Source organism: Chionomys nivalis, chromosome 3, assembly GCF_950005125.1.
Source record: "Chionomys nivalis chromosome 3, mChiNiv1.1, whole genome shotgun sequence".
Taxonomy (NCBI): Eukaryota; Metazoa; Chordata; class Mammalia; order Rodentia; family Cricetidae; genus Chionomys; species Chionomys nivalis.
Genome location: NC_080088.1, coordinates 46,441,345 through 46,454,732, shown reverse-complemented (window position 1 = coordinate 46,454,732; position 13,388 = coordinate 46,441,345). Strand labels below are relative to the sequence as shown.

The 13,388-nt window shown below is 41.3% G+C and overlaps 1 protein-coding gene across 2 annotated transcripts in view; it reads left to right on the top strand.

Moving 5' to 3' along the window:
- The window catches only part of Gramd1c (GRAM domain containing 1C), a 79,412-nt gene that overhangs the window by 32,125 nt on the left and 33,899 nt on the right, over positions 1 to 13,388 (top strand). The window contains exon 6 of one of the 2 annotated variants that reach the window (XM_057764899.1): positions 678 to 758. In XM_057764899.1, the coding sequence (XP_057620882.1) occupies positions 678 to 758 (81 nt within the window). Of the gene's footprint in view, positions 1 to 677; positions 759 to 11,121; positions 11,348 to 13,388 lie in introns of those variants that run through there. The other variant, XM_057764901.1, reaches the window with a different exon arrangement.

Genomic DNA, 13,388 nt, shown 5'->3' with positions numbered 1-13,388 from the left:
AAATATATAGGGCTGCAAACAGACCCAGGATTACAGGTGGAGATTCTACTGCTTTCTCTAGCATCAGAAGCCTCGGAGTTTAATTTGAGTGTTTTATGTGCAGAGAGCCAATATTTTTGGAGTATTTTTAACACTTGAAAAAAATTTCAAAACTTAAAATTCCTATCAATAATATATACATTTCCGAAATCCGCTTATATTCTTAGTTTCTATGTGACTCAATTGAGAGGCATCATATTGCAAAGTTCAGAATAAAAACGTGCATCTTTCTATACACTTATTTAAATGAGTTTGAGAAAATTATAAAGGACATAAACAGCTGCCTAGTTTTAGCTCACTTCCCTAGAAAAATAAGAACAGCGCTGTTTTTGAAAATTGTATTTGTTATATTACTGTTATACGGCAGGGCTTATAAAGAAATATCATTTATGCAGCAATTATTTATTTTTTTAACACAAAGGTAAGTGACAGTAGTGCGGCCAGCGGCTGGCTTTGGTCGGTGGGACCCTGCAGACCTTCATGACAGACCTGTGGCACAGAAGCCAAACAAACTGTGTCCTCCCCGAGTTGCTTTGGCCATGGTTCACAATAGAAAACCTAAGACACTAAGTGTATTTTCTTTATCAAATGTGTGTGTCCTCTAAATTTTGCTTAATTTGTCTCATTTTTCTTCGTAGTTTTTCTTTACATCTTTCGGTGCCAGAGACAGAAGTTACCTAAGCATATTTAGGTTGTGGCAGAATGTATTATTAGATAAGGTAAGTGTTCATTCCAGGGGCGTGCTGTAAGCAGGCGCTAGGTCTGTTGTGTACCTTATGCAGAGCCTTTCTTATGTGCATGAATCTATTTTTGATGATAATTCAACAATTAAAATTCTTTTTTTTTTCTTTGGTTTGTTTTTTCAAGACAGGGTTTCTCTGTGTTGACAGCACTGCTGTCCTAGCTCTGTAGTCCAGGCTGGCCTCCACTCATAGAGATCCACCTGCCTCTGCCTCCCAGGTGCTAAGATAAAGGATGTGCGCCACCACCGCCTGGCTAACAATTCAAACTCTTAAGCAAAAGATCAATAGTTACTTCTTAAATTAAAAAAAATAATTGAAGAGTTGGGTATGATGGCACATACCTTTAATTCTAGCACTCAGGTGACAGAGGCAAAAAGATTTCTATGAGTTTGAGGTCAGCCTGTGTTGTAGTAAGGAGCGGTGTTCCCGCCCAGCTCCCATTTGGCTAGCTTTATACCCTAAGTAACAACACACAAATTGTATTCTTTTAAACACTGCCTGGCCCATTAGCTCTAGCCTCTTACGGGCTAACTCTCACATCTTGATTAACCCATTTCTATTAATGAGTGTAGCACCATAAGGTGGTGTCTTACCAGGAAGGATCTTAACCTGCGTCCATCTTGGAGAGGAGAGCTATAGTGTCTGTTTAAATCTGCTTCTTTCTCCCAGCATTCTGTTCTGTCTACTCCACCCACCTAAGGGCTGGCCTATCAAAGGCCAAGGCAGTTTCTTTAATAACCAATGAAAGTAACACATAGACCCTCCTCCATCAAGCCTGGTCTGTAGATCAATTTCCAGGACAGCCAGAACTACATAGTGAGACTCTATCAAAAAGACCCTACTCCTCGCCCAATACAAAGAAAAGAAAAAAAGAAAGGAAGAAAATTTACAAAAGTTAAGGACTGAGCATGCCACCACGCCTGATGACCTGAATTTTAAAAAAAGTAATAAAAATGTAAATTAACAAGTTTTTATTAAAAAGGGTTTGTGTTGAGTGCATGAATATGAGCATGTGGAGGTCACATGTGTGCAGAGGCCTGAGGGCAAGTCTGATGTCTTCCTTGGCCACTTTCCATCTTACCGCTTTGACACAGAGTCTCACTGCTCCAGAGGTTCACTGTTCTAGTATGGCTGGCTGGCCGGCAAGCCCAGAAGCTGTCTCCCTCTCCCAGGGCTGGGGTTGTGCAGACATTTCTGGCATTTTATGAGAGTGTTTGGATTCAAACTTTGGTTCGCATACTTGTCCAGCAAGTATTTTTACCTCTGAGCTGACCTCCCAGCCCCCTAGTTGTGGTTATTCTGGTGACTGACTCCATAGCTTCCTGAATGTCCCACTGAGCTCCATCCTCACTCCAGTAGTCATGTTACTGTGCTAATTAGAATCCAATGATGGTAAGAAAAAAAGATAGTAAAAGAAACATTAATGATAGCTAGGAAATAAATACATATACAACACATAAGAAGCCAATATTGGAAACACAAAGGGACACGCACATTTGATAAACAAAATGCTCTTAGTATCTTAGGGCTCTAGGGCTGTGATAAAACACCATGACCAAAACAACTTGAAAAGGGAGGAGCGGGCTTATTCAGCTGTGCTTCCACATCACAATTCAGAATAAAAGAAAGTCACAACAGGAACTCAAGCAGGCCAGGAACCTGGAGACAGAACTGATGCACAGGCCATGGAGGAGTGCTGCTTACTGGCTTGCTCTACCTGTTTTCTTGTAGAACCCAGGACCACCAGCCCAGGGATGGCACCACCCACCATGGGCTGGGCACTCCCCCCATTGATTACTAAATAAGAAAATGCCCTACTAGCTTGTCTACAGCTGGATCTTATGGAGACATTTTTTTTCAACGAGGCTCCCTCCTCTCTGATAACTCTAGCTTGTGTTAAGTTGCCATAAAATTGGTCAGTACGCTTCCTAAAATGATCTTTGACTAGATATTACAGAAATCCTCATATACTATAAATGAACCAGACAGTGCAATCAAGAGCCAAAGACTGATGGAATAAGAAATATATAGTCCAGCCATATGTTGTATTTGAGACAGAATAGATTCAAAGAGCAAATATCCTGAAAGTGAAACAAGGAAATCATATTACATGCAAACGGAGAGCAGTGTTGGCAAGCCATTCCTGGCAAGTGGACAGACAAGGAGTGTACTTGCATTGCTAGACGAGCCAAGTTATCTGGAATTCATTAAGTTATAAGTCCATAAGTACCTAGTAACAGAGCCCTAAGTATATAAAGAAAAACTGAACAGAATTGAAGGGAGAGATAAACAATTTTGCAGTAAAAGCTGAGTGCATAACCCCACTTTCAGTGATGGGAACAGCTGGACAGAGTTCCACAGTAAACAGAAGAACAACACTACAAGCTAATTAGGACCAAAGGATACCTATGGAAGGTTTTATCCAACGACAACAGATAGACGTTTTTCTCAAGGGCATATGGATATTCTCTAGAACACACCATAATACTAGATTATAAAACAAGCCTGAATACAGTCAAAAGGATTGAAGTAATGCAAAATGTATTCTCTGATCGCAGTGGAATGGAATTAGGAGCCAGAGGTTCACTAGAAAGTGAAAGCTAAGTAGAACATTCCTAAAGAGCCGCTGGGGGAAAGAAGTCACAAGGGAAATTTTTTAAAAAGTCCTTTCACAAGCTAACTGAAAACAAAACTACACTAAATCTCATGGGACACCGCTAAAGCAGTGTGTTTAGTTTAGAGGGGAGATTCTAACGTAAACACTTATTATATATTTAAAAGGCTAATCTTGAATCAACAACCTACCTTTTGGATTTAGGAAATTAGAAAAAGAAGAGCAAATAAACTTCATATAAGCAGAATCAAATAAATACAAACACTGCAGCAGAAATGAATGAAACAGAGAATGTAAAATGGGAATCGTATAGAATGAAAAGTTTTCTTGGAAAAAATTAAAAATCAACAGACTTTACCCAGATCTATCAAGAGTAAAGGAGAGGAGATGAAGAAGTGGTGTGTAGCTATGATTCTGATACTGAGGATGCTGGAGCAGGAGATTTGAGAGTTCAAGGCCAGCCTGGGGTATGTTATGAAGACCCTGTTTCAACAAATCAAAGAAAGCAAAGACAAAACCAGCGCTAAGACTAGAGTGACTGAACTTACAAGTGAAACACCATTTAAAAATTTAACATTGAAAAAAAAATTTAACATTGATCGTTTATTGTGCACATGTCTGTTTATATGAGTGTGCTTATGCAGGTGTGTGTGTATGTATGTGTATGTGTGTGTGTATGTATGTGTGAATGATGACTTCTGTGTTCTTTGTTCACATGTGTGGAGGACTACCATATTCATATATTACCAGAGTTTGTCAAACCTTTGTCTTTGGCACTAGACACGTAATGCCATGTCAAGTAGGCATTACCTCTTAGTTAATGATAATAGGGGTCATTTCTGCTTTGTAATGAGACAAGAAACAATGTTTAAACTTATATTTTAAATACTGCCTAAAAGTGTCCTAACTAAAATCTTTTTAAAATGTTATTTTAAGCATATGGGTGTTTTGCCTGTGCATATGTCTGTATACCATATGCATGCCTGGTGCCCTTGGAGGCTAGCAGAGGCCATCAGATGCCCTGGAACTGGAGTTACAGATGAGTGTGAGCTGCCATGTGGGTGCTGAGAATTAAACCTGGGTCCTCTGTAAGAACAGTCAATCCTCTTAACTGCTGTGCCATTTCTCTATCAAATATGTGGGCATATTTTCTTGATTAAGGACTGATTTGGGAGGGCCCAGCACACGGGCGACAGTGCCATCCCTGCACAGGTGGGTCCTTGGATGTGTAAGAAAGCATACTGAGCAGGCCGGTGGGAGCAAGCCAGTGAGCAGGGTTCCTGTGGTCTCTGCTTCAGGTCCTGCTTCCAGGCTCTTCCGTTAAGTTTCTTCCCTGACGGACCTCAGGGACTGTAAGATGAAATCAGCTCTTTCCTCCCCAAGTTGATTTGATCATGTTCACATTATCACAACGATAGAAACCCTAACTTAAGCATTGGAACTTGCTTTCAGTTTTTTTTTTATTTTTTGTTTTTAAATTGATAAAAGGCACATTGGTTAGATTTTTTTTTTCTTTTAATTGACATAGAGACTTACTACATAGCTTTGTCTGGCTTGGAACTCACTACATAGACCAGGTTGGTCTAGAACTCACAGAGACCCTCCTACCTCTGCCTCCCAAGAACTGATAAAGGTGTGTGCCATGACCCCTGGCTCTTGATTTTTTGATCTTGTGTGATACTCTACAAAAACAAAAAGTACTAAATAAAAATTTGTAAATTTTGTTTACTTCTTGAATGAGAAAACTGTAAAAGCAAATTGATTTAGAAGAAAAATTTTGTTCTTTGTTTTGATTTTGTCTTGTTTTGAGACAGGGTCTAATACATAACCTGGTTGTCCTGGAACTCACTATGTAGACCAGGGTGGCCTCGAACTCACAGAGACCCATCTGCCTCTGCCTCCTGACTGCTGGGATTAAAGGCGTGTGCCACCTTACCTGACATAGAAGAACATTTTTATTTAATTATGTTTTAAGCAGCAAGCTTTTGCATTTGTTTCATTTATTTTTCCAGTCAAATCTACAGAAGAGAGAAAGAGCTAGACCCGTACTAGTGCCTTTGAAAAAGAATGTCTGTAGAGCTGGGGTGTAGCTCAGTTAGTAGTTTCCGGGTATGCACAATGTACTGAGTCCCTGTAATCCCAGCACTGGGGACATATATATGGGAGCATCAGAAGTTCGGGATCCTCCTAAGCTACATAGGAAATTCTAGGTCAACCTGGGATACGTGAGATCTCATTGAAAGATGAAAAAAAATGTTTTTAATAGAACTGTTTCTTTTTCCAATTCAAGACTTACTACACTACTTCTTAAAGGATGGTATATTTCCAATATTAACTCATGACAAGTATCTTCAATGTCTAGATACATGTTTATCTGTCAACCTGCTTGCTTTTGAAGTGATTTATAGCATTTCAGTTTCTACAGCCTTTGCACTTAGCCCTGCTCAGCACGTCTAAACAGCACACTGAGTTTCTGGGACGCTGGGGCCAGATGATGTGAAACAGTCCTTGCTTTCTCAGGCTTTTGTCGGGAATCATGCAGCTATAGCTCGGGATAAGGCCTTGGCTCTTCTCCACTCCATTGTCAGCTCATTTGCCTCAGCCCATCTCCCTTACTGGAGCCAGCAAGTCAGTCCTATCTCATGTGCTTTTTTGATTCGATTTTTGAGACACTGGTTCACCTTGCAGGCCAGGTTGGCCTTGAACTTGTAATCTTCCTGCCTTTGCCTCCCAAATGCCACCAAGCCCAGTTAATTTACATTTTTAATGGCTAAACACACACACACACACACCACACAAAAGAATAACACTTCCTGATACTTGTCAGTCATGTGAAATTCTGAGTTTGGTGCCCATAAATAAAGTTTTATTGGAACGCAGCCATTCTCATTTGTTTGTTTTCACATGACACTGGCAGAGTTGAGCATTTGCAAGAGAAACCATATGGCTCACCAAGTGTACATTTACTATATGGCCCTTTCCAGACAGTTTGTCCAATCCTCAACAACACTACAGCCAAAGTTGTGCTTTTAAAATACGTGCCTGAGACTGACTTGTTTTTTTATTTTATTTTATTTTGTGATAATGGGGACTTATTTTAGCTTCTTGTTTAATAACTATTGCCCCAAAAGTTTACATGGGGACTGCATACTCTGGGCCCAGCCCACCTCTCCAGCTATGGCTCAAATGTTTCAACAGCTTCTCTCAAATGCTCTGCTTTTTTTGAGTGTGCACTAGTCTTCAAACCTGCCCTACCTGCAACTTGCACTCCCTAATTTCCTATCCCTGGTCCTGAGTCTCCTAAATCAATCTGAAGTAGCCTTCATCTTTCTTTCCATTTTGCGTTTCTCCTTTATAATACCTGCTGCAATTCCAACTCTTGGTTTTCATTCTTCTTGCTTGGGCTGTAAACACCTAGAGGGCAAAGGCCGTGTCTATCTTGTTCACTGTCATGTGTTCAGTGACAAAGCTCAGTGTTACCACACAGCTGGTGACATCCGTCTCCACTTACTGCACACAGTCTTCACCTGTCAGGCACAACGTTTTGGTCAAAGTCAATAGCAACCGTGTGTCCTTCCTGTCTATAGCATGCCAGCTTGGGTAAGAAGCTGGATATGATATGTATCGGATGTTCAATAAACACAGTCTAAATGTCTGAATTTATCAGAGCTGTAAGGATTTAGTGTCTAAATAAGAAGTATCCCTAATTTATAAAATATTGCAATTCCTTTTGTTCAAGGGAAAAGCCAAAGGTGGGGAAAAAAATTGTTTCAGAATCCCTCAGGGTTCAACCTAAATTAAGTTTATATTTAATTCATTTCCTCCCTTTACTTTAATTTCAACATTTCTCCCTTCCCTTACCTTCCTTCCAGTCCTCCCAAGAATCCTCCCCACTCTCCTCCATGAATGGCTTCCTTATTCATCAGTTGTTAATGTATACATATATGTGTTTGCATATACTTAGAAGTCCCATATAAAACCTGTTGAGTCCATGGAGTATTACTTGTATGTATGTTTTCAGGGTTGACCGTTTGGCTCTGGGAAACCAATGTGTTCTTCCCTTGCTCCACCACCTCTCCCCCTCTCAGCTTTACTCAGCGGCCTGTAGTTCTTTGTGTAGGACTGAGGCCTCATAGGCTCTCCTTCTAGCAGTTCAGCATGGCCATGGGTGTCACGCATTTGGACTGTTGTGTTAGGGAAACTTTACTGGTATGGCTTCCTATATTACCAGGAGACACCCTCTCACAACAAACGCCCCGATCCTCCGACTCTTACGACCTTTCTGCCCCCTCTTCCGCAATGTTACCTGAGCCTTGGGTGTGAGTGTTTTGTAGATGTAGCCTTTGGGACTGGGTTCCACAACTTTGCATATTGGTTGGTTGTGGTTTTCTCTAGTGGTTCCCACCTAAGGCAAAGAGAAGCTTTCTTGATGAAGAGTGAAGACTGCACTCACAGTTTCAGAGGCTTAGTCCATCATCGTCATGACAGGGAACATGGCGGCACAGAGGAAGGCACGGCCCTGGTCTTGAGAACTTTACATCCTGATCTACAGGCAGCAGCGAGTTTAGTTCATTTTTAAACTACAGGAAACTTATTTTAAAAATAATGTATAAAGAAACTCTATTTAAATAGTTGAATTAATAATCCAGGAGCATATATATGTGTAAACACACACATACGGCTCTTAGTAATGACAAGGGTTAAAAATCAAAAGATTTTGTTGTTAAAACTCAGTTATATCTTTTATACTTTGTCATTGGATTTAGGACTACTACTGGTTAGGCCAGATTCACACATAATCAAGCTTTCCTGTGGGCTCCAGGAAGCCAGCTCTCCTTAGAATTTAAGAGTGCTTGAGCTGGAGAGAGGTATCAGTGGATAAAATGCTTTGCTCCTGCTCTTTACTGAGTACCTGAGGTTGGATCCTCAGAGCTCACCAAAGGAGGACACAGAAGTGTGTATCCAGGATGCAGTAGTACAGGTCTGTGATTCCACAGTGTCAATCACAGTATAAGAGATGGAGACAGGGAATTCCTGGAAGTTCACAGGCCAGATAGCCCAGCATACACAGCAGGCAACCAGAGACCCTGCCTTAACCAGAGTATGAGGCAAGGTTTCACCTGAGATTGTTTTCTGACCTCTACACACATGCAGTAATACACACACACAAAACTGAGCACACACATCACACACAAGAAGATAAAAAATTCAAAAGTGCACCCTGAGAGTGGAATTTTTTTTTCTAGACAGGTTTTCTCTGTGTAACAGTCCTAGTTCCGTAGAGGTGGTCATGGGGTACTTAAGTTACTTTTCTGGTAGTCTAAATCTTATAAATGCAGCATTTAAACCTGACTTATTAAAAAAACAGCAAAATTGCAATTTTAATTATATTTGCTATATGATAACCTAAAGGGTAAAACTATACATGGCGGGTTGAATAGGTATGGCCCCCATAGACTCGTGCTTTAAATTCTTGTTCCCTAGGGAGTGGGGCTATTAGAGGGGTGGTCTTGTTGGAAGACGTGTGTCACTGTGGGGGTGGGCTTTGATATAGTCAACAATATCAAAGTTGACTCTCATATAGTCAACATATGCCCAGTGTAGCACATAGTGTCTCCTTCTGCTGCCTGTGGCTCAACATGTAGAACTCTGAGCTCCTTCTCCAATGCCATGCCACCATGTCCCACCATGGTGATAGTGGACTAAACCTCAGAAACTGTAAGCCACCCCCAATTAAATGTTTTCCTTTGTAAGATTTGCCATGGTAATGGTGTTTCTTTACAGCAATAGAAACCCTAACTAAGACAATATGGATTCCTATATTGTTCCCCTTTTATTATTATTATATTGGCCTTTTTGGTTGGCAGAACTGCTCCACCTATCTTTGGCCCAGTCATCCAAACCAGAACCTTGGACAAATCCTCATTTCTTTTATCTTCTTTGCCAGTCATGTCTACTGTCATCGAAGTCCTTACCCTTCACCCATAGGGCTCCTTCTAACACTCTAATCTGTCCTTGGGGTTGTCGAGCAGACTTTTAAAAGTGTCTTTTGGGAGCCCAGTTCAAACTTCATTCCTTTTCTGCATGAAGCCATGAGGTGATGCCTCACAGTGTGGTCGTGTGGCTCAGCCTGGCCCACCGAGCTACTCCTTCAGCCTTAGAGCACACACACTTTTGTCATAGTGACCCCAGTGCCAGGCGGCACCACGGTCGGATGCTGGCATTCTCCACACACTGCTAGTCACATGCTCATCTTACTCCTCAGCAGTGATCGGCACCTTTGTCTATTTCTCCATGAGGAAGGATGTCAGTCTTTCTGGATTTTTCTCTTCACTCTGTTATTTCCCTGAACCTCTTTGATGTCCACGCCTCTTCTACTTACCCATTGTATCCTGGGCTTCCTTAAGCATCCAACTTTTTTTAGGGGGGTTATGGGGGTCTATTTTCTCCTTTAAGCATACTAAATTTAGTTATGTTCTCTTTACCGGTAAGTTTGTTTTCTCTAAGAAGTTTTGTAGTCAGTGAAAGAGGTACATGTATATCAATTACAGATAAACTCTCTCACAGTTATTTAGTGAGCAGAGGAAGTATATAAACCTACAGTTTCAACCAATGAGGACACAGGACAACACACCCAAGTTTCACAGTGAAAGCTGGCTCCCAGTGTCCCTCCTTCACAGAAGGAAGTGGAATTATTTTATTTTTTAGATAGGGTCTTTCTATTATGTAGCTCTGGCTGTCCTGGAACTTACCATGCAGAATGGGAGAGCTACCTGCTTCTGCTTCTCAAAAGCTGGAATTAAAGGCATGTGCCACCACATCAGACTCACAGCAGTGAGTGGGTAGGCTGCTTTAGCGTCATTCTGATGAAGACTTCAGTGTTCTGAAAAGCTGCTCTCTGTAGTTCATCAAGCGACATTTGGCCTGTCTGTACACTTGACTAAATTAAGGGAGTGAATTGGTAGGAATTAGGGCGTCATGATTTTTGATTTAAAACATTTCTTCTTGGGAGAAATTTGAATTGGTAGATGAGACTCTGTCCTATTTATTATAGACCAGAACTCTGCCAGGAGATTATTCTGAATGAACTAAAGCCAGAAATATTTTCAAGGGAAGAATTGAGTAAGCAAGACATCACCTTAGACTTGTCAGTGATGAAAGACAGGCTCAGTGCTCCACCTGAATAGCTTGTCCTTCCTGTTCCTCCCTGACGTTCCTCCTGTGGTACTCAGGAGCGTAGGGTCTGTGCTGGTTCCTCCTGTGGTACTCAGGAGCATAGGGTCTCTGCTAGTTGTCAAGGCAAGAGTCTGGTGGAAATACTGGTCAGAAAGTGATATAGGAACAGATATTAATGATTTTCTAGAGTTAAATCGAAAAGTGTTGCCATGGGGAAGTTGAAGTTTTAGCATAGTTTTAGCATAGCTAATATCAAGTGGAACTGAAATAGCGTTGCAGTAGGTTTTTCCATTAGAGCACACCTGAGATCTTTTCATTTGCAGCCTGTTCTCCAATCTGTGTGTCGGATGGAAGAAATTAGGAACTGTCCCTTTAATAAAACACTGTTTACCTAGCATCTTCTAGTAGGCGTGGCTTAGGAACCTGTGGAGTGAGGTGTGACTTGAGCTGACATTCCATTCCGACCAGCTCCCAGGAAAGAGGGCTGGGGCTTGCTACCGGAAGCAACAGCGGAGGCTTCCCACTGTACTCAGCTTGGCTTTTCCATGGCAAAGTGCCTCCTAACAGAATAGAAAACTGAAGTAGTGATTTTGCTTAGCTGTTATCAAATTTTTGAAGCTTCACCGTGGATAATGATTTCACAGAATACTTAGAATACAAAGCTTTCGGGGCCAGAAATTGATCTGCTGACTCTGAGTCCTATCCGATTACTGCCTGGTTCATCTTTATTTTGCTCAAGTATCTCCAGGCTGAGCCTGGAGCCGATCCTTTGCAGGTACGTGGTCAGCTTGCGTGTAACATTTAGGTCATTTTTTTTCCCTTCAAGGTTCAGCTGCTAAACACTGCAAAAGTTGCGACTATGAGACGGGACATGTTTGAACAGTGTGATTGTCAAATGCAACGCTTCCGTGACAGCTGGGCAGCCTTGCGAAAATAGACCTTTTTAACAAACTAGCAAATTACAACACCATGAATTGAATGAATCTTGTTTTGTTTTTCATTAACCAAGTATGTATTTACACACATACATAATGGATCTAAATGTATGTCGAAATTATCTCGCTAATTAACTCAAATAACATTTTGTTCTTGGCATTTTACCTGCAAGTTGCATTTCTTTGACAATTAGGAAGCCGAGTGTTCACCATCGATTTGTTGTTTGCTTTAGTTTTTATCTTTAGAAATGTCTGTTATTTCAAAAAAAAGTTTTGTGTCAGGTTAATAATCGAACAGAGGTGTGCTGTCTTCTTTTGGTAATGCTAACCACCCTTTTATGATGCTGTTTCAAAGTTGGTGTCTTTGGAAGACTTAGTTACTTCAAAGTATGAATTATTTCTATGAAGACAGAGTCCACACATGAATCTCTGGGGTAGATAGAAGTCAAGTTCCTTTAGGACCAAGGACAGTAGTTCCTTAACTGTCACTCATAGGCTTTTGTCTTTTTTTTCTTTGGATATTCTGCTTCAGACGACTCCATCCGGTAAAGAGATAGTTCTAGTAAATAGTTAACATTATAAATGTTCCATTTTCTGGATGTGTCATTCAGTTAGAGTTCACCAAACCGAGATTTCCACTCTGGGTTGATATGATTAGCCCCAAACAAAGAGGCTCGTCTTCTGGTTGTTGTTTCTTAGCTCGACTCCTTTACTGTAGTTATTGGGTGAATATTTCTTAACATTTCGAAATGTAGATGATGACATCTGAATTGCTATAAAGTGTTCTCGTGGCCGGCAGACAGCAGTTGAAAGCACAGTTTTCCTCTTAAGAGCCCTGTTCCATGAAATGTAATGAAGCTCAGCCAGTAGAAGGAGGACAGAGGCACAGCTGCTGGCGGGGGTGGGGTGGGGGGGGTGGGGGGTGGGGGGGCGCTGGGAAGAGGGGAAGGAAGTGGTGTCGGGTGAAGGGACTCTCAGGGCTGCATTCAGGGCATTTATACATTTGACCCCGTTAAATACTTTTATAGTCTGCCTCCTAGCTTTAAAATGTTTCTTCAATCAGCTGACAGAGGATTTTCTGGCTTTCTAACAGACCTTACTCCCCATCTTTTCTCAGTTCTCCTTCCCCACATCCATCTTTCCTTCATCTTACCCAGAAGCCCCCTCTCTACTGTGGAGCATCATCTGGCCACCCTGATCCTCAGTAATATTTTCTTCCTTTTCTTTTCCCTGTCCCATTGAGTCTACTAGTCCATCAGCACATGAAGATATGTGTCTTATTTAATAGTGCGCTATATCACGTTAAATATATTAGAAGTACTTGATGCGGAGATCTTTTATGCCGTTAGAATCTAGTATCATAGCACACATTTCATCCCCATAAATAGCTGTGGAATGGATGAAAGATCTTGTTGACAGTTGCTTCAAGTAGCATGCTGGCTTTCTCTTGTCTTGCTTAATCATATAATTAAATGTAATACTTCTAGAATCCAGTCTGTTAGTTACTAGAATATGAAGTTTTTGTTTTGCTATACAGCTTAGAGCTTTTTAGATGTGGTGACTAAGTTTTTTGTTTTGTTTTGTTTTTTTTTCTTGAGACAGGGTTTCTCTGTGTAGATCCAGCTGTCCTGGAACTCATTCTGTAGACCAGGCTGGCCTTGAACTCACAGAGATCATCTGCCTCTTCCTCTGCTGGGATTAAAGGCATATGCCACCACCGCCTGGCACGATTAAGAATTTTCTTTAGCCGGGTGGTGGTGGCACACGCCTTTAATCCCAGCACTCGGGAGGCAGAGGCAGGCGGATCTCTGTGAGTTTGAGGCCAGCCTGGTCTACAAGAGCTAGTTCCAGGACAGGCACCAAAAGCTACGGAGAAACCCT